This window comes from Haemaphysalis longicornis, unplaced genomic scaffold (genome assembly GCF_048455015.1).
Source record: "Haemaphysalis longicornis isolate Haplotype H1 unplaced genomic scaffold, Haemaphysalis longicornis Haplotype H1 scaffold_8, whole genome shotgun sequence".
Lineage (NCBI taxonomy): Eukaryota > Metazoa > Arthropoda > Arachnida > Ixodida > Ixodidae > Haemaphysalis > Haemaphysalis longicornis.
The window spans coordinates 2730980-2754663 of NW_027526445.1; the positions used below are offsets into that span (position 1 = coordinate 2730980).

At 44.8% G+C, this 23684-nt stretch overlaps 1 protein-coding gene across 2 annotated transcripts; it reads left to right on the top strand.

The window, feature by feature from the left end:
- Positions 1–163: 163 nt before the first annotated feature.
- LOC144150009 (uncharacterized) lies at positions 164–22521 on the top strand. 2 transcript variants are annotated; one of them, XM_077681778.1, is made up of 9 exons: positions 164–358; positions 1268–1339; positions 4473–4652; positions 8422–8541; positions 9996–10061; positions 11300–11368; positions 13196–13227; positions 14895–15056; positions 22351–22521. In XM_077681778.1, exons 1-9 carry the CDS (start codon positions 328–330, stop codon positions 22504–22506), a joined length of 888 nt encoding a protein of 295 aa, XP_077537904.1. In that variant the 5' UTR covers positions 164–327; the 3' UTR covers positions 22507–22521. The 2 variants fall into 2 exon arrangements, with proteins under 2 accessions (XP_077537904.1, XP_077537906.1); XM_077681780.1 differs by lacking the exon at positions 8422–8541.
- The last annotated feature ends 1163 nt before the right edge of the window (positions 22522–23684 follow it).

Genomic DNA, 23684 nt, shown 5'->3' on the forward strand with positions numbered 1-23684 from the left:
TATTTCTGTTCGTATTAACACAACTTTATCCGATTTCTTTTAAATGTACGCTTAGAAACTTTGGAAACTTAGCATCTGCAGTGATTCGCTTAACACGCGTTAAGCCCTTCACCCGAGGTCGCTTCAAGCTGCAGCGTTTAGAACTCCATGGTTTAGAAAGAGAGAGAGAGAGAGAAACAGAAAACATGGCGGCGCCCTGCTTTGGCGTGAGCGGTTTGTTGCCATAGTTCGCGTTTAGCGGTTCAACTTCTTTGCGAATCGGTTGCTCAGAAGTTAATGGTTTGAATCGGAGCCGCAGTCGCTGGAGTCCAACGGTAGCATTCCGCGATGAGCTCTTTCAAGCCGAAGATGTTGTCCGGTAAGTGCAATACGAAAGTGGATGGCCAACCTGTGTGCGTGTCAGCTCGCCGACGCGGTAGCGATGCATTCCTGGCCGCGATAACGGGAGCGCCCTTCGAAAACGGCTCTCAAGTGGATTGCCCGATCGGCCGGAACAGTACTGCGCATTCAGATTTGCTCGTCGTTAAAGTTACCTACGCCTATCGTACCGCGCGTCGTTCGCGTTGATGCGGCGTCGCAAATTAAACGAATTTAAAGGTGCGAACGCCGCCGTTTTGTATCGAAAGCCGTTGCCGGCATTCAGTCGTGATTGCATCCGATTTAGTAAGCTAAACGCAAGCATAACGCTTGTTTCTCATTGCAAGCACTTCGAAGCCGAAAATAAACGTAGTCTTTTGTAATGTCCGCGTTACAGTACTTCTCTACAGCGTTGCCGCAGCGTTTATCGCGTCGCGTATTAAAGCTGACGCTGCTACTCAAACGCTTTCTTTGGCGTATATCTTTTTGTTTTGTATTCTGCCTACTAGGAATCACAATTAATACAGTTCCGCCACTGGGACAAAGCTCAGTGGTGTCAAGTGTGCACTCTCAAACGCCGTGTTGCTTCATTGCGATTCCTTCTCAAAAAGTTTACTTTCTATTCGTAGCCCATGTGGCGGGCTTTTCAAACCCCATGCTGTTGGCGAAAAAAAAAAATAAAAAGAAATCGGCGACTGTGTGTTACGTTATCTGGCGCAAAAATAAACAAAGTCTAGCAAAACATGTAAAATTATCAACTTTTTCTTGGAGTATCGAAATTCTTTTGGAAGCAAGGAGTATGAATATTGCTGGTGGCGTTTAGAATTTCGGATGCCACTTTTGTGGGGAAAAAAAAAACAAACAACCAAGAACAGGGCATTTGATCGAAAATTTCCTTATTTTCCTGCAGACACGAGTGAAGATGACACGGACAACGACCACGACTCCCCCAGAAAGGCTCCGGCTTTCCGGGCAGCTCAAGGTACCACCCTGCTCTGTTGTTTTTGTTGTGACCTGTGTGTTTACTGTGAACGAGTGTTTCTGCACATGTACCAAGACTGGTCCAAGAAGGGCCTGCTTGCAGAACCCCTTGCAGCACAAGGGTACAACAAGTTTAACAAGCTGTTCCATCACTTTGCGTAATCAGCTATCGTTTTTTGGGAGGTAACAATACCAAATGGCGTTTTAGAAAGCAGTTGGCCATTTTATTTATTTATTTTATTTATTTATTTTATTTATTTATTTATTTATTCAGGTACCCCTAAAGGCGAATAAGGAGGGTATTACATAGGGGGGAGCAGTCACATACATCAAACATAATATAAATGGGTGCTAACAGAATCACAAAAACAAACGTAGAAAAAAAAAAACAAGCAATAAGAATACATCAGATAGCACCCCTACGTCAGGTAGCGCTGCATAATGTTGTTTGTCCTTGGTCTCAAAAATGAAAAAAAAAAAAAAAAAAAGATCAAAGGTCAATTTTTGTCGTAATGTCACTGCAGCTTTCAAGGCACCGTGCCACGAAGTGTTTTAGACTGCTTTTGCTGCTGGGACCATCACTTCGCAGCTGAAATCGGGCTGGTTTACTGAACATGTAGCTTGGAAGGACTGGAAGACGAGAAGACTCAAAGGCTCACAAAAATAAGACGACGAAAAGTTGGCAAACTCTGTTTGCAAACTTACTTTTTTCTGTTGGGTCTTGATTTGGTAAAAAAAAAAAAAAGGCAAGTTATGAATGGGCTGAAGCGTGCAACGCACTTGCTCCATACTGCGTACCTGCACATACACTCACATGCACTACATTTGCGAAAGCACTTTAGGAGAGGTACACGTGGAATTTAAAAATCAATCTCATTAAGGAGGCTGGAGTGAAAGCAGGCACATAGAATTGTGGAGTGGTAGCCCTGTGGCCAATCTGGTAGGCAAGCCAGCCATTAAAGATCATGGTCCACCAAGAACTGTACTGTCCAGAAGGCGTGAACGTCAGTAAGGATACAGAAAGGATAAAAAGGTAGTGTGGAGATAAACTGAAATATGAACAACGGAGCACGTGGCTTTCAGTGCATGTGTCCAATCTTCGTATGGAAAGACCATCATTTGGTGTGTGAGCATTCTGATTTGGGCCACCGTTATGTTTGGTGGCTGTTCACGCTACCATAATCTATCTTCACCACCGAGATAAGTCAAGTCAGCGGCGTTACTTGCGAGAAAATTTGGGAATGTTCCTCTCTCTTTTTTTCTCTTTTTTTGCAGTGTCTCGGCAAACGATAAATAAAGTAGTGATGAAGTTAAACAACGGCAGTTTGAATGGGCACCAAAAGTGGCAGTGGCCCTGTTCAGAGGGCTCAGTTGATGAACAATAGTCTTTCCATACGAAGGTCGGATACAAACTCTCGTAACTTATTCCTACTGTGCACATGCAACTTGTTGCCAGGATGCGCTGTATGTACCGAAGGCCATGCGCTCTGTTGTCCGCATTTCAATGTATCCTCATAGTACAGGTAACAAGTGCATGGCACTGAGCTGTAGGGAAGCACGTAAACAGCTAACGGAGCCATGGCATCTCTTCTTGGATGCGCGATAACAATCTGTGCATTCGTGCTAAGGAAGGAAGGGTAAGAAACACAGAACAGCACATGACTGAACTGATACCCGTTGCAGGCCAAGCATCTTTACCGAGTAGTGCCAGTGAGGCCGTGTCAATGGCCGTCACCATTCGGTTAAAGTCTCATGCTGCAGCTTCGACACAGCACTCTGGGTATCCATAGTTTATTACTGTCAATACGTATGTCTGACTCACAAGCTGTGGCCATTCAATGCACACCACGGCTACAAGGTCCAGTAGAAGGATTATCATTGTGGGACAACGTGTAGAGCCAAATTTGGGCTAAGTAGAGGTGATGAGCAGACCAGAACGCCAATGTTTTTAACTCCTTCCCCCTTCCATTTTTTTATAGGCCTAGCAAACTCGTTTTAAAATCACCCACTTGTGTTACCTGCTTTCTTTGCTTTTGATTTTTCTCTTACCTTGAAGGTGCTAATTTATTTGTTTTACCTTCAGGCACACAGCATTGTAGTGAATTGACCATGATCGTTTGATGGCAGATGTCACCGTCTTATTGGCCAATACTTGAGTGCACATGTAAGCAGTCTGAACACCATTCATAACTCCGTACTGAGAAGCTACAAACCTGTTTTACCGTAGCTTCATAAAACTAGCATGACAAGCACATTTTAGCTGTAAAGTATTGCCAGGCAAGGCGTACCGTATTTTCGCGTGTATAATCCGCACCAAAAATGCAAGAATTTCAGTGGCAAAGTAGGGATGTGGAGTATACGTGGGGTTTGTCCTTAGGTGCAGCTTCACGGCAATGCCCGTTCTGCCGTGAAGTTCCTTTGCAGTAACACTAAGCCTTTCATGGCGGCGATTGCGCAAAACATACAAGGACAAGAAAAAAAAACACAAGATGAAAACTAAAATAAAACAAATGCTAACAACATGGGTGGAACTGAAGATGACCTTGTGTACAACAGTGAGGACTGCGGCTCAAGTGATAGCTCTAGTGAGAGCAGTGACAGTTAGTGAGTTGTGACTTGCGCCTCGCAGTCAGTGTATTCTACTTGCTAAATATACGCTTTTTCTGTCTACATAGTACGTGATGCGTTGCTTGAGGAGTAGCTTTGGTGCAGCCTTTCCTGTATTGAAAGTTCGGGCAATGTGCGAGGATTTTTTTTTTTCTTTTCCTGTGGGCGGAAAGTGGGAGTTAGAATACATGCAGGGGCGGGTTATGTGCGCGAAAATACGGTAATGCTTTTATTTTCAATGCACGCTGGCAGACTTAACTGCACCTGAAAAGCCGTAATGTGTGGGCTGTATTGACAGATTTTCCTATGTGTTCCTGCCACTTGTTTTTTCATCCTTTTTTTTTTTTAATTGAAGGCAGGTGGAATTTTGCGGCTATCATCTTGTCATAACTTCAGGTTTTTCGCATCATGGGGCTCATAATGCGTTTGCATTGAGAGAGAGAGACCATGAGGTACTGGTGGAGTAGGGTGCAGGGGACCTCGATCTGTGTTGTCCGAGCCTTGTTGTTGTGTACCTACTCTCGCAGCGCCCAAGAAGCGGCCTGAGACGTACTCCATGCCCAAGCTGTGTGGTGATGAAGACGAGGAAGAGGAGGAGGATGATGACGAGGAAGAGGAAGAGGAGCAAGGTGCCAAGGGACAGGAGGAGGAAGAGGATGAGGAAGAGAGCAACACTGACGAGGGGGGAAGCGGAAATGACGCCTCAGGTGAGTTGGCTTTGAGTTGCGCCAGTGACGCCCCGAGCGGCCGATGTGTTGCAGCTGTTCTTTTGCTCTGTGAACTGCGGTGAAAGGTGTTGTTTTTGCGGGGAAGAGGTTTGCCTTGTAGGGAAACTCAAGCTAGTTGGTAAGGTGGAGCGCTAAGAAGACAGGGACACGGGAAGACGGGCAGCATAGGCGCTGACTGTCAACTAATGTTTGTTAGGCAAAGTAACATGGACATACTCGTACATTTGGTCGCATGCAGTGACTACGTATACATCAATAAACAACTGCAATCTTTTGGCCACCCTGACACTCTCACAGCTTTGAATGTAGCAAGCTGACTTCTTTATCCAACAGGCGTAAGGATGGGTGACTTATGCACTTATCACCACAACTTGGTTTGCAATTTTTGTTTGCTTGTGATTTTTTGTGTCTTCGTAAGTAACCATAACTCAGCATCATGGGATTTCTAAGAAGTCGTCGTTGCAGCTGTATGGTTGCTCCCGTAGTTGTGTGTGTGTGTGGGGCAGGGGGGGTTTGAAGAGCTTTGATACTCTAGCTGGACCAAGGTTTTTGACATTGCTAACAACATGAAGTAGCCATTGAGGGGCCACAACTTCCCTGATATTTTGGGCATTTCTTTTTGTTGCTCATTCTTGTGAAGGAGCTATCATCGCTTATGGGGTGTATTGAAAAAAAAACAGGCGTAATATCAATCTCATTGCCAGATTGAAAAGTAAGGGTCTCAAGATTGATCCTTGAGGTACACCCCTGTCAAGATGGTAAGTGGTAAGCTGGTGTGTCTGGTCATTGAGACAAACCGGGCGGTGCTGGAGGAAGTTTCGAATCTGGACTTGAGCTTTCTGAGTAGGAAAGGCTAGAGTGAGTTCTTGTAAAATGGCGACAGTATTGGTGACAGGGGCAATTAATGATTTGTCTAGTTACAGGATTCAGGCTGGCAACAATAACAGGAAGTTTCAGCATATTTTAAGGACTACAGATTTCTAACTTAGACTTTTGGTGACGTAAAACCTTGAGAGGTTCCCAGGGGCAGAATTCTCACTTTTGTCCACTTCATGTCCATTTCGAAGGGGCCAATCCCCATGAGCCCTGATTGACTGAAAGCAGGCGATCTGAATGTGACGAAATGACACCGAAGGTAGGAAGTTTTTTGTGCAGGTCACTGGTTGGAAACCTTGCAATCGGGATTATGTCACAAAAAGGAATATGCCGGCTAGTGAGCTCAGCTTAATATAGCCACAGGGTTTTTAGAGAAAACATGAAAAACACCTTGTGAAAAAAAGACATTTTACTTCACACACCGCTAGTTATGAAAGTAAAATTTCAGCAATAGATAAGCGATGAGAGATTGTTGCATTGTATGTACTTCTTGAGTGCAATTGAATAATTTTGACTTTGTCTAATGTTAAGTGGTATAGTATTCCATATTTTAGCTCCAATATACCGCGGAAATCCATTTACAATAACAGTTATGTACCATAGAAAGTTGTTGCCTGATTGAATTATTCTTTTTCTGAGCGGTGTTAAAAATACTAAGGATAGTAAGCGATTCTTGTTTGATAATATGTTCTGGGCAACACAAGCTATTTTGTAATTGCGTGCAAGTAAGAAGGGCCATATTTCTAGAGGCTTAATAAAGAGTTATGCTGGATGAGTTGTGCAGGCAGAGAACGTTGTAATTTGCAGCGCTCTTATTTTGCTGGGTAATAACCAGTTCAAGATACAAATGATAAGTATTTCCTCACGTTTTGATGCAGTATGCTAGGTGGCAGTGGAAGGCCCCGAAATAAATGGCTTTTAGCTTTGATAAGGGAAAATGTTAGCGTGTCAGATGAAGGATGAAGAAAGAATGGCTTCATTTGCTGCAGACAATTTTTATATGTTCTTTATAGCGCAGTGAGGCATCTAGGGTAATGCCGAGATATTTACTACAGCTGAACCTCGTTATAAGAGACACTGATGTAAGAGACAAATGGGTATAAGACACTGTTGACCCACATGGTTGGCTGCCCTATCTTTCCCATTAAATCGACCTCTTTTATAACAGACATTGGATGTAGAAAATTGGTTATAAGGGACAAGTCATCCTTGAACTTTAATCAATAATCTCGCTTGTAACAGACATTTTAACTTCAGACGCACTGCCACCAGTCACTAATTGCAGTTGCTTCCAGCCTGGAAGCACAGGTGGACGACAGATGCCTGCAGTCGCTATTTATTATAACTTCATAACACACAGTGGTTCATTCAGTCAGCTATGAAATGACGATGAGAAGCCCTGCCAATGGAAATGCAACTTACAGAAGTGGTTGAAGCTTACTGCCATCTATTGGATGGAGTGCGATCGCACATGCGGGTTCTCCCACTCGCACAGCTCCCAATCAAGAAGCATCGCAGATGTTGAGTCCTGCAAGCATAATGAATAGCCTGAGCACACAGCGGAAGAAGCTGTGTGCTCTGCCTATTTATCAGGCTTGTGAACTCAGCATGTACGATTCATCTTCCACAAACGAGGAAAGAAAAAAACGTTTGCAGAATCGGTTGTAAAATACAGTGTAAATACAGTCATGAAGCAAACAAGATTCGGAACTGTTTCATAAATTCTGGGGGCCGAACATAAATTAGAATGGATCTTTTGCAACATGCTGTAGCGTTCTTTTGAGCTTATTTTAGTCATACGGTGCCCACATTGAACTAGGGTCTGATTAGTGAGTGAAAAAATGGTTCCCTGCTTATAAGAGACATCTCATATAAGAGACAGAAACTGCTCCCCGGTACGTGTCTCTTATAAAGGGGTTCAACTGTAGTTTGGAATTTTTCAATTTCTTCTCTGCTTTTCTTTAAGGTTACAATTTTTTCAAGTTGTCTATTGGCAATTTTTTCTTATTTGTCAATGGTCGACCGTGCAGCTAGAACCACTGTTTCATCCACATAAATATGGTTTGGCCTTTATCTATGGAATCGAGTAAATCGTTCACGTACAGTGCGAATAAAATTGGCCCCAAAACAGAGCCTTGTGGTATCCCGTGCGTTGCCAGCAGGAATTTATTGGCTGCATTTTTTATGTGCACCCCTTTTTTACATCTGCAGATGACCGGTGATAATTGCACACCTTTATTGAGGCAGCTTTTCTTTGATTACTTGCGCAGAGTGAATATAAATTGTTCAATAGTTTTTGAAAGCAGCACTGTGCACTTCAGAGCGGTGTACAAATTGAGCTTGTGTGAGGGATTAGCTGTCATTGCTGACATTCCGAAGGGGATGATGTATGCTTGTTTGCATTAAGCAAAATGAAGGTTTGCAATATAAATGTCTCGGGAAAAAAGAACGTAGAGGAGCCGCTTGTTCGCTCTGATGGCCCCCCCCTTTTCTTGTAGATGGAAGGATTTTCGGTTGCTCAGATCCGTTTTCAGGATTACCGTGACGCAGGTTTTCGGAATGCAGCTCATCTTTAAGGACATATACGGTGCGTTGTAGTTCAGTAGGGATGAAAGTCATCTTTGGCGCGATACAAATGGGTGTATCAGCATAACTTCCTGTTTTTCCTGGTGTGAAAAATAGCGTGCGTGGTACAATTGAGTAAATGTGGTATACACTTTGGCATTGATCGTGTTGTAGCCCACCACTCCTCGCTATGGCAAATGCTGTCAGAGGAGACTGCTGTGTTTTGTTTGCGAGGCAGCGAACCTAAAAAGGGTGTCGAAAAAGGCTGTGTGCTTGTGCGTATGCGTGCGTGTGTGTGTGGCCCCAGGTAACGCGAAAAGGGCCAACAGCAGTGACGATGACGAGGACAGCGACGATGACGACGACGACGACGAGCACAGCAGCAGCAGCCCTCCAAAACCCGCCGCCACTCGGAGCCGCCAGAGGGGTAAGAGCGCTGCGTGTGGGCTGTGTGGCGGTGGCAACCTGGTGGTGTGTGGTGAAAGGCAGAGCCTGAAACCCACTTGTGAAGCTGCAATTACGGGGGTCGTCCCGTGTGCTGTGTGCACTTTCCCTGCTCCGGTTCCTGCTCTCCGCGTACCGGGCGTCTGTGTCTCTGGTGTCCCCTCCATCCCCCTACCTGAGTTGCGTGCTTGTTGTTAACGCTTCACTCATTTCGTCGGCACGCTTCTGTGTTCGAGTGCTTCGTCGTTAACTCGTCGTGCTGCATCGACCCGGCGCTGGTGGTGTGGTGGTGGTTGGTTGGGGTTGCCCCCTGTGTGTAGCCGTGTGGCTTGGCTTGACCTGTCTTGACTTACATTGGCTTCTTTTTGCGCAATGGGTTTTGTCCCTCAGCTTGTGGTGTTGGGGGGGTTGACCTGTCTGCAGGAGTGCTGAAACATTGGTGTTGAGTGTTGCTGGATTCGTTGCAAGCCTTGAGGCAGTGTTTAGGACTATGTGTGAGACGGAGTGAAGTGTTTAGGGCAGACTTTACGGTGTTAAGCTGCATTTAGGAGTGTTCGTGTAGGGTTGGTGGTTAGGGATCGTGCTGTCGCAACTACTTGAGACACTGAAGTAGTAGTAAACATCGCTTTATTACCGTAAAAGACCAAAGCCTAAAATGCGAGCCCATGTTTCAGGTTCTTGTGGCAAATTTGCGAGCATTTTTAATGGGAGGTGTGGTAGAAATAGCTCAGAAAGTGTGAGAATATTTGCAACTTGCAAAATTGGTGTGGGGGAACGAACAAAATCATCAATATTAAGCTTAAAATGGGTAAAAAAACCAATGTATTGAAGGGCTGGGACAGGACCATTGAGATACAATTATAGCAGTTGGTGTCGCGACCGGAAACAACACATGGTGTTTTCAGGTCTTGTGCCCGGTATCGTCGAGCAGAAAAAGAGAGAGATAAAGGGAGAGAGAGAGATAGAGCTTGCGTGCGTGCGTGCAGGAGCCGCCTCATTCCAGTGGGCTTATCCCGCGCTGGGAGTTTTCGCTACGGTACACCTCGTTCGAGTTGTTTGTGTGATCAGGAGTTAGGTATTTGAAGTAGTGCCGTGTGCACCGCATCGGAGTTGGAATCCACGTACACTACATTTGTGCTGGAACAAACCACTCGGACAGCAGAAAATAAAGTTTGTCTTATTAGACACCTCGCTACAGCTGATTCTTATTTGGTAACGTTTCTGTTTGACGGAAGCAAATCTCTTTGTTCGAACCACATTAGTCTTTTGGTGAAAGTTTGCTGTGTAGGTGCTCTAGCTTTGACAAGGAGTCACATTAGTAGCCAGATTGATGGTTTCGTTTGAAAATAGATGATTCGTACGGGTAAACCATAGCCCAGGTGTGTTTTCTATATTAGCTGTCTATTAATAAAATAACGTTGCGTCTTCCTGTTGCAGCCAACAACAGCAAGCCCTCTGGTGCGCAAAACAACCGGAAATGCAAAGGAGCAGGCACGTTTGGAGGTGAGGATGAACGCAAAAACTTCATCTTCATCTTTCAAGGGCTGGGATGTCGTTCAGCGAACACTAGTGCACTTGACAGCTAATTTGTGGGGATCAAGGGCGTAGACTGCACTACGGAAATGCGTGAAGACTATGCCATCGTTTTGAAGCTGTTTTGTCGCGATCGTTTCAACGGGTGCATGTGAGCCGTTATGAGTGCTTTCTTAATGGAAAGTCAAAAGGCACCCAAGGAACAAAGGACGGACAGGACGGAGCGAACAAGCGCTGGTTTGTGTTCCTCCTGTCTGTCTTTCGTTCGTTGTGCTCTTTGTGGCTTTCCAGTGTGTACCACCTAACCCAACTTTCTGCGTCGTTGCTTTCTGAAATCGGGGACAACTGACCCCCTCGCTGCCAAAGCGTCTGCCCTCTGCACCCTTCCAAACTTAATAAACAGTGGGAGCTTGTAAACTTCTAGATGCCAGTTTTCTGGCAGGAGCACAAAAATCACTTATGCTGCCTTTGCTACAAGGCCGTTTCCAAGGCATGCGTAAGCGTTTCGATGTGCACTCGATGAAGAGGCCAGTCTGGCTGTCTGCAACGCTTGATGCATCACACTTTTGTCGTGCACGAAAATTATATTAATAAAAACGCTAGGGGCTTCACATTTCCATCTAAAACTGCTTATATTGCCCCTGGAAACTAAAACTGCTTATATGGCCCCTGGAAATAGTCATCACAGCAGTGCTCCTGGGTAAAGTGCTGAAGCTTACTTTAAAGGTCACGTGGAATAAATATTATGGAGATGTTAAATAAAAGGCAGTCGGGTTTTTATACCTCAGTGTCAAATGTCTTGTGTTACCTCAGGAAAAATGTCTTTGAAGCAATGCATTTGCGTGCATAAGTGAAACTGACATTAAAGTGACTTGGTCTGTAGTGTTTCATAAGGGAACGTGGGGTTTTATAGAGGTGTTTAATACTGTGCCCTTCCTACTGTCATACAAGATTGATTGTATTGCCGCTGAAAAAAAACATCTCCGTAGCATTGCATTTGTGTCTGGTAGCAAGGGCAAGTGTAATTAATGTAGATCAGCTCACGCATTTATTTATAATTTTGGCATTTATCTGAATAGCTTATGCATTTATCCAACTATTCGTACGTGGGAGTTTCTGCAATTATTTTTAACTGGCTTTCAAATGAGTCTGACATTGCGAGCCACGTTCTTCTAAGATTTTTTATTTTTTTTTCCCTTCGCTTGCAGCCACCAAGTTCCAGAGGTTCTCGCACGAGTCTACGGCCAAGGACGAGGTCAAAACTGAACTTCCAATGGGTGAGAGAACGGCGTCGATGAGAGCCACTTTCCTCAGTTCATTGCTCGTCGTACCAGAAACTGTGCTGAGACAAGCTGTCAATGATTTTTTATTTTTTGTTTTTTTTTGCGAGACAAAATTAACGTATTTCTGTTGTTTGCAAGAATGAGTAAAGCATGGCAGGGGAAAAAGGTTCGGGGTCCTATTTTTCACTGCTGAGCTGAATTCGTTGCACCTAACTTGGTCAGGACACGGTCATTTATAAGCGGCCATATCTAATATCGCGGAGGCCACGGGAGCTGCATCATGACGCTAATGAGCGCCGACAGTTGGCGCCTGGATGCCAGCGCCTACGTGTATGGGGGATGCGCAGTGCAAGCTGCGGAGAAGCAAGCCGACTTGCGTATGTCGCGCTCGCGACCCGGTCCGCTGCTCCTTTGCTCCTTTTGCTGCAGCGGACCGTGTGTTCACCAAACGATTTGCTCACAACCTGTTTCTTTTCGTTTGCACGGACGGTTGCGAGCGCGTGTGGTTTCAGTCGGATTTACGCAACCAGGGTTCGCACAGGTCTTTGAAAACCTTGAAAACTCTTGAATTTAGAAGGGTCAATTTCAAGGCCTGGAAAGTCCTGGAATTTTTAAAGGGTCCTTGAAAACCCTTGATTTTTCTGGAGATAACCAATGGCCCTGTCTTTTCACAAGAATATGAAGTGGTCGTCGGGAATTTGAGGTGTTACAAATGTGAAGAAAGTTTGTAACAATCAGGTTTCAGTGTATTGTGTGAAATTACGAGTTGTGGATTCTCATTATTACGAGGCAACATTGGGAGCAGCACTCCTCAATATAATTCATGTGACGATACAATCCCGTGAAAGCCGGCTTCTGTTCTCTATCTTGCATGTTCCATCTAGTCTGTGGACGGCCTTTTATTGCATGTTTGCTGTGCCTCATACGATCCATCTGCGTTTGCTTTTACGTGCAAATGGTGGACGTGTACATAGTTCATCCTGCCTTGCAGCAACACTTGCTGAGTTAATTTCAGCTGATACTCTTGCTGACAAAGCAGGAGATGCAGGCAACATTAACTAAGTTTTGAAATCAAGCAGCCTCAGCAAAACACCAAGAAAAAAGAAAAACCTCTAAATATAAACTATGAAAATAAAATAAAGCTGGGGGTGCATTCATGAACCCATACCGCCTATCTAAATGTGCATTAATATTCTTAGGTATGTATTAGGCAATATCAAAATTTGGCATTTTGTTGAAAAAGTTATAAATAATTCCATATGAAACATAAGATGGGGACCTTGAAAATGTGTTTTCTGGTCCTTGAAAGTCGGTGAAAACCTTTGAATTTTTGCTTTTGAAGCCCGTAGGAACCCTGCGCAACGCTCCGGCGCGTCGAACGGTGCCATTCTGACGAAATACAAATAGCGACGTGCAAGTTCCTATCGATGCACAATAAACATTCAGCTGGTCCTGTGAATGCACATTTCACTTTCGTGTTTTACCGGTTCCTATGGAAGAGGAAACAACCACATTTTGTTCACTACTCTTGGTTCGAATGAACATGAAACGCTTGCGTGGTTGTGCATGTTGGGCTTCATCAGCCCAACAAATTTACGTAAGCACTCAAATACCATTCTTCGCCCAGATCGCTGAGCAGCGAACCGCATTGTATAGTTTATTTGGTCACCAACAGATGCCGCCACTGTAAAACAAGATCCAAAACAGTGGATCAATCGTAGGGCCACTTTTTCATGCATGGGGCCGCGGGGAGTTTCGCAACTCCTACATCAAGTAACTCTGCTTCTAACGGCATCACCCTTGTTTGTGCCTTTCTCGCAGGCAACTACAGCAGCGTGTCCAAGAAGCTCATGGTAAGTCCAGTTTGGCTTGCTCTGATGAGGTTCAAACAGTAGTCAACTGTTCGATTGCCTCTGGAGAGGGCAGTTTTGGGGGTTGCCTGAAGGCGTTGTTTGTACAGAGACTGGAGACGACGTAGTACAGGATCTCCTGAGGCCAATGCGATGTGGATGCTGTTTACCTGTAGCATTTTTTATCAATATTTTGTGTTAATGCAAGTTGAGTCATACAAATTTATGCTACTATTATTAAAAAATTAGTCCACCTCATCTCTGTGTGGAAATGAGATTACGCCATCAAGAGGTGACGTATTGGCTATGGGGGAAGCAAAGGGAGTGAAACATTAAGCTTGGTAACTCAATCTGTTTGTGTTTTTTTTTTTTTCTGTGCTTAGAAATTGAAAATTATAGAATTAGCCAACCGTGCTAACATTAGTAAGGAGGTTGGATTTTATGCAGCTTAGTAGTGGTGAAGTTTTTTATTGGACCACTTACAAGGAGAAACGTTGATATGTGAAGATTGATTTCAAATTGACATTAGTTCATTTCAAGTTGTAACAATATTTTTTTTTTACTTGTATGAAGTAGCGCATGCATAAATTGACTCATTAAATATGCAAAAGAAATAAATGGAGTATTTTGTCTAGTTTCAATGTCCCGTAATTCCTATTTTTAGCGTAATGAAGTTACTGCTTATAGGGCCGGTTAAAATGGGTTGAAACCTGTTTTGGTGTCGACTTCTGTAGGGCCTTTTTTTTTTTTTACCGGAACTGGTGCATATTAGTTTAGCGTCGTGCAGACCAGTGCAGAGGGCTACTGGGAATATCAGTTACCGTATTTATTCGAATATAGGACGACCTTTTTTTTTCCGAAAATGTGCTTAAAAATTGAGGGTCGACCTATAATCGTGACCAAAGAACCTCGACCTATAGTCGTGATCAAAAATGGCGAGCGCACCGAGCGATCCGTTTCTCCATCACGCCCGGCGCTCCTCAATTTGAGACGGCAGCGCGGAGCATCTAGAACAGACAGGCAAGAAAATAAAGGAAAAAATAACAAAACAATCAGCGTAAGAAAACCACCCACAGTCACTGCCGGCTATCGCGCATTACCTGCGGCCGAACCGGACACGAGCCATGGAGCGAGCTTACGTACTGGCTAGAGAGCCAGATTGGCTTGGCTTGGTGTCTTTGGCTTGGCTAGGTGACTTTCGCCACCTAGCGTAGCCACCTCGTGAACGGAACGGCGTTGCCTGTTTCGCTCACTGTCTCTGCTATCTCCCGTTCTCCGTTTCATGCGCTTTCTTTGTGTTTGCTTCACGTAAATGCTAACGTGCATCACGTAAATGCTAACCGCATCACGTAAATGCTAACGTGCATTTAACGCACTGGAAAATGTGTTTTATTGTTGGACCGTATGACGTCATTCTTGCTCATAACACGTCACTGTGGCGCGAAATTTGAAAGTTCTTAAATACTTCTTGCTTGTTTTTCGTTAAAAAAACGTCTTTTGTGGCTGTAATGGAGCCGAGTGAGATACTGAATCCTAGTTCTTTCAAATTAAACGAAGTTGTATTTTCTCTTCATGGCTCCTTTAAAGAACAAGCAGAAAACGAAGTGAACGAGTAAGACAGGCAGACCATCTCAGTAGTGACCCCTCTTCCCCTTCACTCTTATTCACAGGCGAGCATGGGCTTCACGCCAGGCAGCGGCCTGGGCAAGCAGGGCCAGGGCATGCGCGACATCATCCCCACCTCGAAGCAGCGCGGCCGCCGGGGTCTGGGTCTCTCCATGGAGGGGCTCGAGCCGCGCTCCGACATCACCTGGGACTTCAGCGACGAGAAGGTGGGTGGTTGGGGGGTACACGCTCCTCTGTGCTCTTCTGGCCGCTTGCTTTTGGACCCCGCGCATCTTTCTGACACGGGAGTATTTCTTCATAAACTTAAGGGGGGACATTGGTCTTGAGGTCATTTTTGTTATTTTTTTTAACCTATGTGCTTTAGATTTGCACTTTGTGTGTATTTTAACATCCTGAGCACAAATATGCAGTCAGTTTTCGTCTACGGGGTGTAAGTTTAGAGTTGTGCAACATGTTATGTCACTCCGTTTCGGGCAATTTTTTCATTATGTACAAATGAAATACTCAAATAGCTTTTATCCCTTTGTGCTCTGGAAGGACCAGGGAGTGCAACTGTACCACTGCAGTAATTTTAGCATGGTTTCTGCAAATGCTGTAAAATTCGTAAATGTCAGGTCATCAATTACCAATTTTTTTTGTAAAAATAACTGCATAAAATCTTGTGCCAGCAAAAAAAAAATTCTGTACTTTTGTGATTTTATTGCACTGTTTAGTTCATAAGCTTTCGAATGCCGCAAAAATGTAAATCGAACCAGTACATCATAAGATATTGTACCCGACAGCTGACTTCGTGTGGGAATAAAATTGGTTCTGAGAAAACAGGGCACAACGTTTGGAAACATAGGCAGAAATGGTCATTTAGGTGACTTCAAAGGGCGACAGCTTTGTGAATACTTGTGATACAGCTATGATATTTTGCACGTGCATTCTTTGGGACCTGTAGAGTTCAAATAAAGTCAATACAGAAAATCAACTTTTTGCAAATTTTTGGTCTTCAAGACCACTGACCCCTCTTAACCAGGAAGCCGCTCTGTCTGTCTGTAATGCTTGGTGTGTCGTGCTACTGACGGATACGAGAAGTGGTTTAATAAAAGGCATAAGTCCTTTGTATCTTAGTATCGCCACTTATATTTCCCCTGGAAAGATGTCTTCTCAGCAAGACACTTTTGCCCAGCAGTGAAAGTCGACTCTTGATAAACATGATCTAGGGATATGTGCACTCTTTTGGAGGTGTTTACTAGAAGGCCTTAGGGACTTCACATTTTGAGGTAAGGCTGATTATTGCCCCCTTGGAAAGGTGTCTTGCTGGCAATGCATTTGCGTATGGCAGTGAATGGGACTTTAAATGGGGCTTGTTGTGTAGTGCTCTGTCAAGGGTACATAATAAAACACCCCAGGACTTCCCTGCTTTGGTATCAGTCCGGTTATATTGCCCGAATAGAAAAGTGATCTAATCTGGGCGCCTGCGCACATTGGACTCTCAAGGAACGAGATTGCCCATCTCGCAGCTCGAGAATCGACCGACCAAGCACCTGAAGAAGAAGATCTGCGTCCGCTTCCTCTAATCTCGTTTCATGAGATTACCACGCACTATCGGCTACAAAGACAAACGTACGCCCCACCGCACAAGCAACTACCCAAGGGCCACGATAGAATACTTCGTGCCCTGCAAACTAATACTTAGCCCCACCCTAGCAGAAACCACTACATAGCCCCCACCCTGTGTCCCCGTTTGTGCCGCTTCTGCGGGGAATTTGGAACACTTTCTCATATGGTCGGTGGCTGTACACAAAGCCCACTTGACCCGCCCAATCCCTTCCACACTTATGAGCTTTGGGAGAGCGCCTTGGCCAGCTCTTCCCCCGACGTCCAGCGCAAGCTGGTGGAAAGGGCAGAAGACGCGGCCCGTGCCAATGGACTCCTAGAAGGAGGAGGCCACCCTAAAGACTCTTTACTAGGAAACAATTGCAGTGAAGTTGACTTAAAGGAGTACTGACACGAAATTTCTCGCTTTCAGTTTTTATGCTGTAAAGAATACCTATTGGCCCAGTAATTACGAAAATCGAACCGAAAGCCGTCAGCCGCCAACACAGAATTAATTAATTATAGCATGTTTATTGCAACCAGTTTCAAATTTGGTCGCCGCGCGGGAAAATGGCTGTTCGAAGGCCAGCCTGCTAGCGGGCCAGCCTTACGTCACGGTCTCACCCGTGACGTCAGGGACGTTCGCCGCAGCGTCTGCTAGGATTGCACATGGTCAGCACTCGCCCGCGCAGTCGACATGTCGCCTGAATCATCAGACTCAGATGAGTCGCTGCCACCCGACAGACAGAACAACTTTGTTTGGCCAGGCGATTAGGCTGGCAATGTCTTCGCCGTCGTCCGTTTTTTTAATATCACTGCGGCTCGAACCGGCGCAGACTGTGATAGCAACAGCTTGTCGCCACTCTTCTTATCAATCTGATCGTGCAAAAGAAGTTCCACATGCGAGAAAGTAGATGTTAGTGTGTTGAAAAATTGTGCTAGGGGTTGTTATCAGCGCTGAATTTAAAAGTGGCGTTCAGATATTTGCCGCGATGGTAAGCCTACGCTGACCGGCAGCGGAGCTTCGGCCCTCCGACCCATCACTGCCGGCACCGCGGTGCGGCGAGCGGCCAAAAGATGGCGCCACCTGCGCGAGCCCGCTGGCTTGGGCGACAGTTCTTGCGGCCGCCGCCGCGCACTAACTCAGTCCACGTTTAGCGCTGCATGTCGTCGTGTGGAAAATAATGCATCTTGGTGTCGTCGTCGATTTGCTCGGACAGGCTTCCACGAGCAGTACTTCGCATTCCGCGAGCTTGCCATAGCACAACTCTGGCAAGCTCGGCGACGCGCACCGCACGGTGCCGGCAGCGCGCAGTTTTCGGCACCAGTACAAGGGAACACCATGCGCCGGCCACGAACTGAGGAGCAAAGACGTCAAACACGCAAAGTTTACAAGCATTGCTCACACAGCTACGCCCACGTCTCCTGCCCAAACGAATACCTCCGACAACAGCAGCGCAGGATATTGTTTCCGGTTCTGAAAATGACTATATGACGTCACCCTGAACCGGCCAGACACACAGGCCAATGTTTCGTCACGCCGAAAGCGATTTCGCTAGTGCTGCCGATTTGTGGAAGCTCGCGGCCTGGACAATCAAAATCGATTTTAGATGTGATTGCGGCCTCGGATCGCTGCAAAAATTTTTGTGAGGCATCTGTACAAACTACTGAAGCCAATTATATCATTTTTTAGGCATCAAAATTTGGTGTCAGTACTCCTTTAAGGGGAACACTGCTCTTAAAACAGCTTCCTTTAATTTTTTTCGTAAGGACGTCAAACACTGGTGGGTGGACGTAGCAGTGCTAGGACAGAGAAAAAAAATGGTTCGTAAACCTTTCACTCGTGAGTTTTTTTTTATTCATTTATGGCTGGTCCTCACTGGTTGCTGTTTTTTTTTTTTTTTTTCATGCTCAATAAGTGGGAAATATATGCTAGCCATGCTTTGCAGGACATGCGAACTTTTTATTCAGGATTACTTTATTCAGTAAAAAAAAGTTGTATGGAATGCAAATAAAACAACACCTAACTGATTACAAAAAAAATTGTGCGCTAATTAAGGTTTCCAGATCTATGGAAAAGCTTTTAGCGTGATATCCTTTAAAACGACGCGCTACACAAAGCTGCAGCCGGCAGCTTACACACAGGTAGCGAGGCTATCTTCACAGCTTTCTTCGCATTTGCCTTGCCATGGCCTACGTTGCCGTGCTGGTGCAACAAGACGAAGTGACATGGGTAAACAAATATGGGATTCACCTGTTGTCTGAAATTAACCTGAGAGGATCTAGATATGTGCATCTGTGACTTTTGAGTAGATGGCATGACATGCACACAATAGTGTTTTTACACCGGGTTGTAGGAGGGGGGGTTGGGGGGGTGAGTTCGTTAAGGGGGGACACTGGTCTTGAGGACCAACAATTTGCAAAAAAATCAATTTTCTGTAATAATTTTATTTGCAATCTACAGCTCCCAAAGAATGTACCTGCAAAATATTATAGCTGTACCATAGGTATTTACAAAGCTGTCACCATTTGAAGTTGCCTAAATGTCCATTTTTCCCTGCATTTCCGAACTTCGTGCCTTGTTTTCTCAAAACCAGTTTTTTTCCCATGAGGTCAACTGTCGGGTACAATATCTTGGGATGTACTGGTCAGATTTGCGTCATTCTTGCTGCATTTGAAAGCTTAAGAACTGAACAGTGCAATAAAACCAGAAAAATATGAAATTTCTTTGTACTAGTACAATTTTTTATGCATTTTGTTTTACGAAAACACTGATAATTGATGACCTGACATTTCATAAGTTTAGAGCAATTGCAGAAACAGTGATAAAATTAGTGCTATAGTATAGTTGCACTCACTGGTCCTTCAAGAGCACAAAGGAACAAGAATTGTTCAAGTATATCATAAGCAGATAATTAAAAAATTGCCCGAAATGGAATGACATAACATGTTGCAAAACTCTGAACTTAAACTATATAGATGAAAACTGACTGCATATTTGTGCTCAGGATGTTAAAACACACTAAATGTGCAAATTTCAAGGAGATTGGTTCAAGAAATAACAAAAATGTCTTCAAGACCAGTGTCCCCCCTTAATGAAGCAGCAACTTGTGTGCTTGGGCGGGGCAGGAAGTGTGCAGGTAGTTGCCCCAATTACTGATGTGAGGTCAGTAGAAGGGTTAAAGTTATATATTGCCGCGAACCATGTATGGGCTTGATTATTTATTGTTTGTTTTTACTGCCGGGCCACGCCCGGCTGTGTTATCTGCGTTCCAAGCAAAGCGCGTCTTCCATTCTTTATTTTTATGCCGCACGGGCTAACACATTCAGATAAGCAAACTGTTTCGCCCTAACGTCGCTAGCCCAGAATAGTCGTCTGTGATCTACAATGTTCTGGATGTGAATCGACGCTAACAGAAACACTCGTGCCGAAAGGTAAAAAGCCTGCAGTGCAGACGCCGTGGCATTCGATTCTGCGACGCTCGCCGATGCAAGTCACTTTGTTGACCGCTGCTTTGCCGCCTCTGTATTCTTTTGAGTGGTTAGGGGAGGACAAGTTCGCTCCAATAAACTTGCTTCTCCATCAAGACAACTGCGTTGTCCTTGGCTTCGTGACAATATGAAAGATTGGGGGCCCTGTGGGAAAGCAAAGGAGCGAAAAGGGGAGAGGCAAACACGGTCAAGAAGGTACGCATGTTCCCCTGGAATGTTCGCAATGCTAGGGAGCAGTATCTCTGATGACCATTTGGCAGTCCACTGCAAAGCACAGAGTTTCTCACAATAATAACTACAGGGGAAACGCTTTGATGGGAATGATGGCCGGTTGTTCTGGATCCGGATTGCGTAGGATCGAAACGGGCCTCTGGCTATGCAAATTGTGTTTCATGACAAAAAAAAAAAAACTCCGATTGCCCCATTCTCCGTTTGTAAATTACATGACGAACAAGAAAGTTAGTGACGAGAAACTGGTTTTGTACGAAATAAAACGGCGCGTTTAAATAAAAAGCAGACGGGGAGTCGAGGAGGTTTGTGGAGCAGGTTTGCCATTTGCCGCCAACTACAGCAAGACGCGGACTTTTTTAAAAACTACTTGTAAAAGTTTCGGCGCTGGTGGTTTGTAATAGGAAGAGAAAAGTTTTGTGCTCATAAAAAAAAAAAAAAAAAAAAGAAACTGATTACCTTTGGAGAAGTTATTCTTGCCTGAATTAGTGACATTCATCAAGCTGCGTTCCTATCAGCCGCCGGTACTGCTGGTCTACGCCATAGGAGCCGGCATTCGCATGGAAGGTGTGGCTGTTCCAAGCGATTCGCAACCGTCGTCAGCTTAGACAAGACATTGCTGTGCCGAATGAGCAGCGCCGCAACTCCTAATTCGCAGACAACTTCGCCGCACAGAGTGCCATCATTTGTGTTTTCGTGCTTGCTGTGCCGGCAATGAATTGATAACCCACCCAATTTGCAACGCTGGTTATAAAACATTCCACTCAGGGCGGCGTCAGTGCGCGCGCGGCATGCAGTTCAAGGAGAAACGTATTTTTGATCGCTTCTTCCAGCACCTCGCGTAGGCAAATGCATTCATGCAAATCCAAAACGAAAGCAAAACTGCCTGCAATTTGTAGTAACTTGCGCAAGCCATCGAGCGCCAATCTGAATCCAGAACTACCCATCACCTTCATTGAGGCAGACGATCGCAGCGCCAGATTCCTCTCTAGTTGTTATTGTGTGAAACTCTATGCTGCCAAGGGGTCCTCACTAGGCATGCCTGGGGCTGGCCTTACCCTCAAAGGTGTGCGAACATATGAAACTCTGAATACCTCATGTGCAGTCTTGATTCGATCGGCACCGTAGTTGTGATCATTTGAAACTTAGAAATTTTTGAATGTTTTCTGAAAAAGCGAAAAATAGAGCCGTAAATGCTACAGACATGCAAATTTTCAATCTTTACCACACGGTTGATGATGATGATTGATGATTTCTATTGGTTTCCCCTTTGTATCGGGGTGATGACATGTCATCTTGCCTGGGGTATGGGGATGGCTTTCCCGCGTGACGTCTAAGCTGCGCAAGAAAGTCCAACAAGTGCAACCATTGTGCAAAACAACTAATTCTGGTGTATGTTAGCTGCAGTTGAATGCTAGTTGAGGTAAATTTATAAGCTGAAGCCACCTCTACTTACAGGCAATGCCATGAGTGAGGAATTGAGACGTTAGTTGATGGCTTGTAGTAAGGTTGTGCAAGCCGATAGCATGCCTAGCCTCTTTTCTATGACTGGAGGGACATGTTAGGTATCCCTCCTGCATTCACAGCATGTTGAGGAACCTCTATTCATTCCAAGCAATGCATGCAGAATATATGTTCCACTGCTTAGGCATATTCTCCTAACTGTTTATTTTAATGTGTGTACGATTTCCTTATGAGTACACGAACACTCCTCATACACGTTGAGTCCTGGCTGCCAAAGTTTTTCTTTTGTATCTGCTTTGGAAGCGGTTTACACACTAAAGTGAAGGTGTTCCTATTCAAAAATATTCTGTTTAATTTGCAGGCAGTTCCTACTACTCGTATTTAAAAATATGCGATTTCATTTGCGGTCAATTTTTATTATTGCTATTCAGAAATATCTGATTCAAGTTGCTGTCAGATTTTACTACTGCATTTCATTCGCAGTCTTTGAAGTTTTGCATATATGCGCTCCCGTACTTGAAATTGAAAGCTAAGAAAAATGAGCGGAACAAAAGAAATACAAAAACAAGAAACAAAGCCTGCCTGTAGTATATCACCTTCTAGGTCACCTGGCACTTGTGCAAAAGTATTGGCGAAGGTCCTCCAATGTCTGTTCGTTGCTTTGGAGTCGTGCCCACATTTGCTCCGCTGATAGGGCCCTGTCGTGGGTTGTCTTGGTGGTGGTGCATGCAGATCGACGTGGTCGAGCCCCTGGACTGGATACCCGAGTGCCAAGAGGACCCGCCGACCATCAAGACCCTCCGCGAGTGGACCCTGGAGGGAAAGGTGATGACGGCTCCATTTGTAGAGCCCCTAGCCCTGTTGCTCAGTCTAAGAAACGCCTCGTAGCTTGGCTTCTTTCTACAGCCGCGTTCGTATATCAGCTTCACGGGACCGGCCTCGCTGATATGTCCATGCTGTATTTTGGTTGGTATCCTGTTTCGTAGTTGTTGTTTGTTTTGGGTGACAAGAAACGCGTGGAAGGTGCGCATTCGCGAGAAGAAGGAAGATGAAGCTTCGTAATGCAGCTTTAGCATGCAATACCTGCCCCACGCATGCTCTTTGCTGCGTGCGCCCTGGTGAGTGTTTCTATACTGATTTGATTACCAGAAACCCTGCGGTGTACACCACGCAACGCAATTATGCATGCTGGATTTGACGGTGGTTGGCCGTGGTGGCAGGACTTGTGCTGGAAACTGGGCTGGTTTAATTAAGGGGCAGACTGGTTTTAGAGCTATTTTTTATGTTTACATACCAATTGTAATGGAACTGGCAAAACGTTATGGAGTGTTTTGCTCCGATTTGAAATCAGCAATTCGATTTTTGGCAAGTTCATTATTTTTTTAGACAATGATTAATCGGCATATTTTGGGCCGCAATTACAGAATAACCACTTCATATAGAAAGGGGATTACCGCGTGGCTAGGCAGACAAATAACTAAAGAGTACAACGCTGGAAGAAGTTTTTCGATTGAGCTATTTTTGGTCGTTTTACAAGACACTGAACTTCACTCCTTCCACGCTGTGCCAGAAATGGCTCCCAGGCGTTTTCAATTGAACACAATTAGAATTTTCCAATGCCTCCATTTGAAAAATCTGTTTTCAACATTGTATTCTCCACACATTTAGGTATCAAAAGCAAAATACATTACAGCCGTACCTGCTCTGGGTGCCGAGATATCCGAGGGCGAAATACTAGCTTAGCGTTGCAAGAAAGGCGCCGTTTCACTGTCGAATTCTGCGCAAACTGAACTGTAGAGCGCGCTTTGAAATGCTTTTTACGATGAAATATGGTGCCTTAAGATGAGGAAATTCGCAGACTGATATAAAAATGGCTGTGGATGCTGCGAATGCCATTTTCCAGAAAATGATTTTTTGTCCGTTTTTCGGCCCCAAAAAACTTAACTTAAAAATTTCAAGTAAACTCTGTGAAACTTGCAGATTTGCTGCTTTTCCCCCACCGATTTCAAATATGGCAGTATTTTTTTGTTGGTCAATTAGTTCCTGAGATAATTAGAGGCAATTAA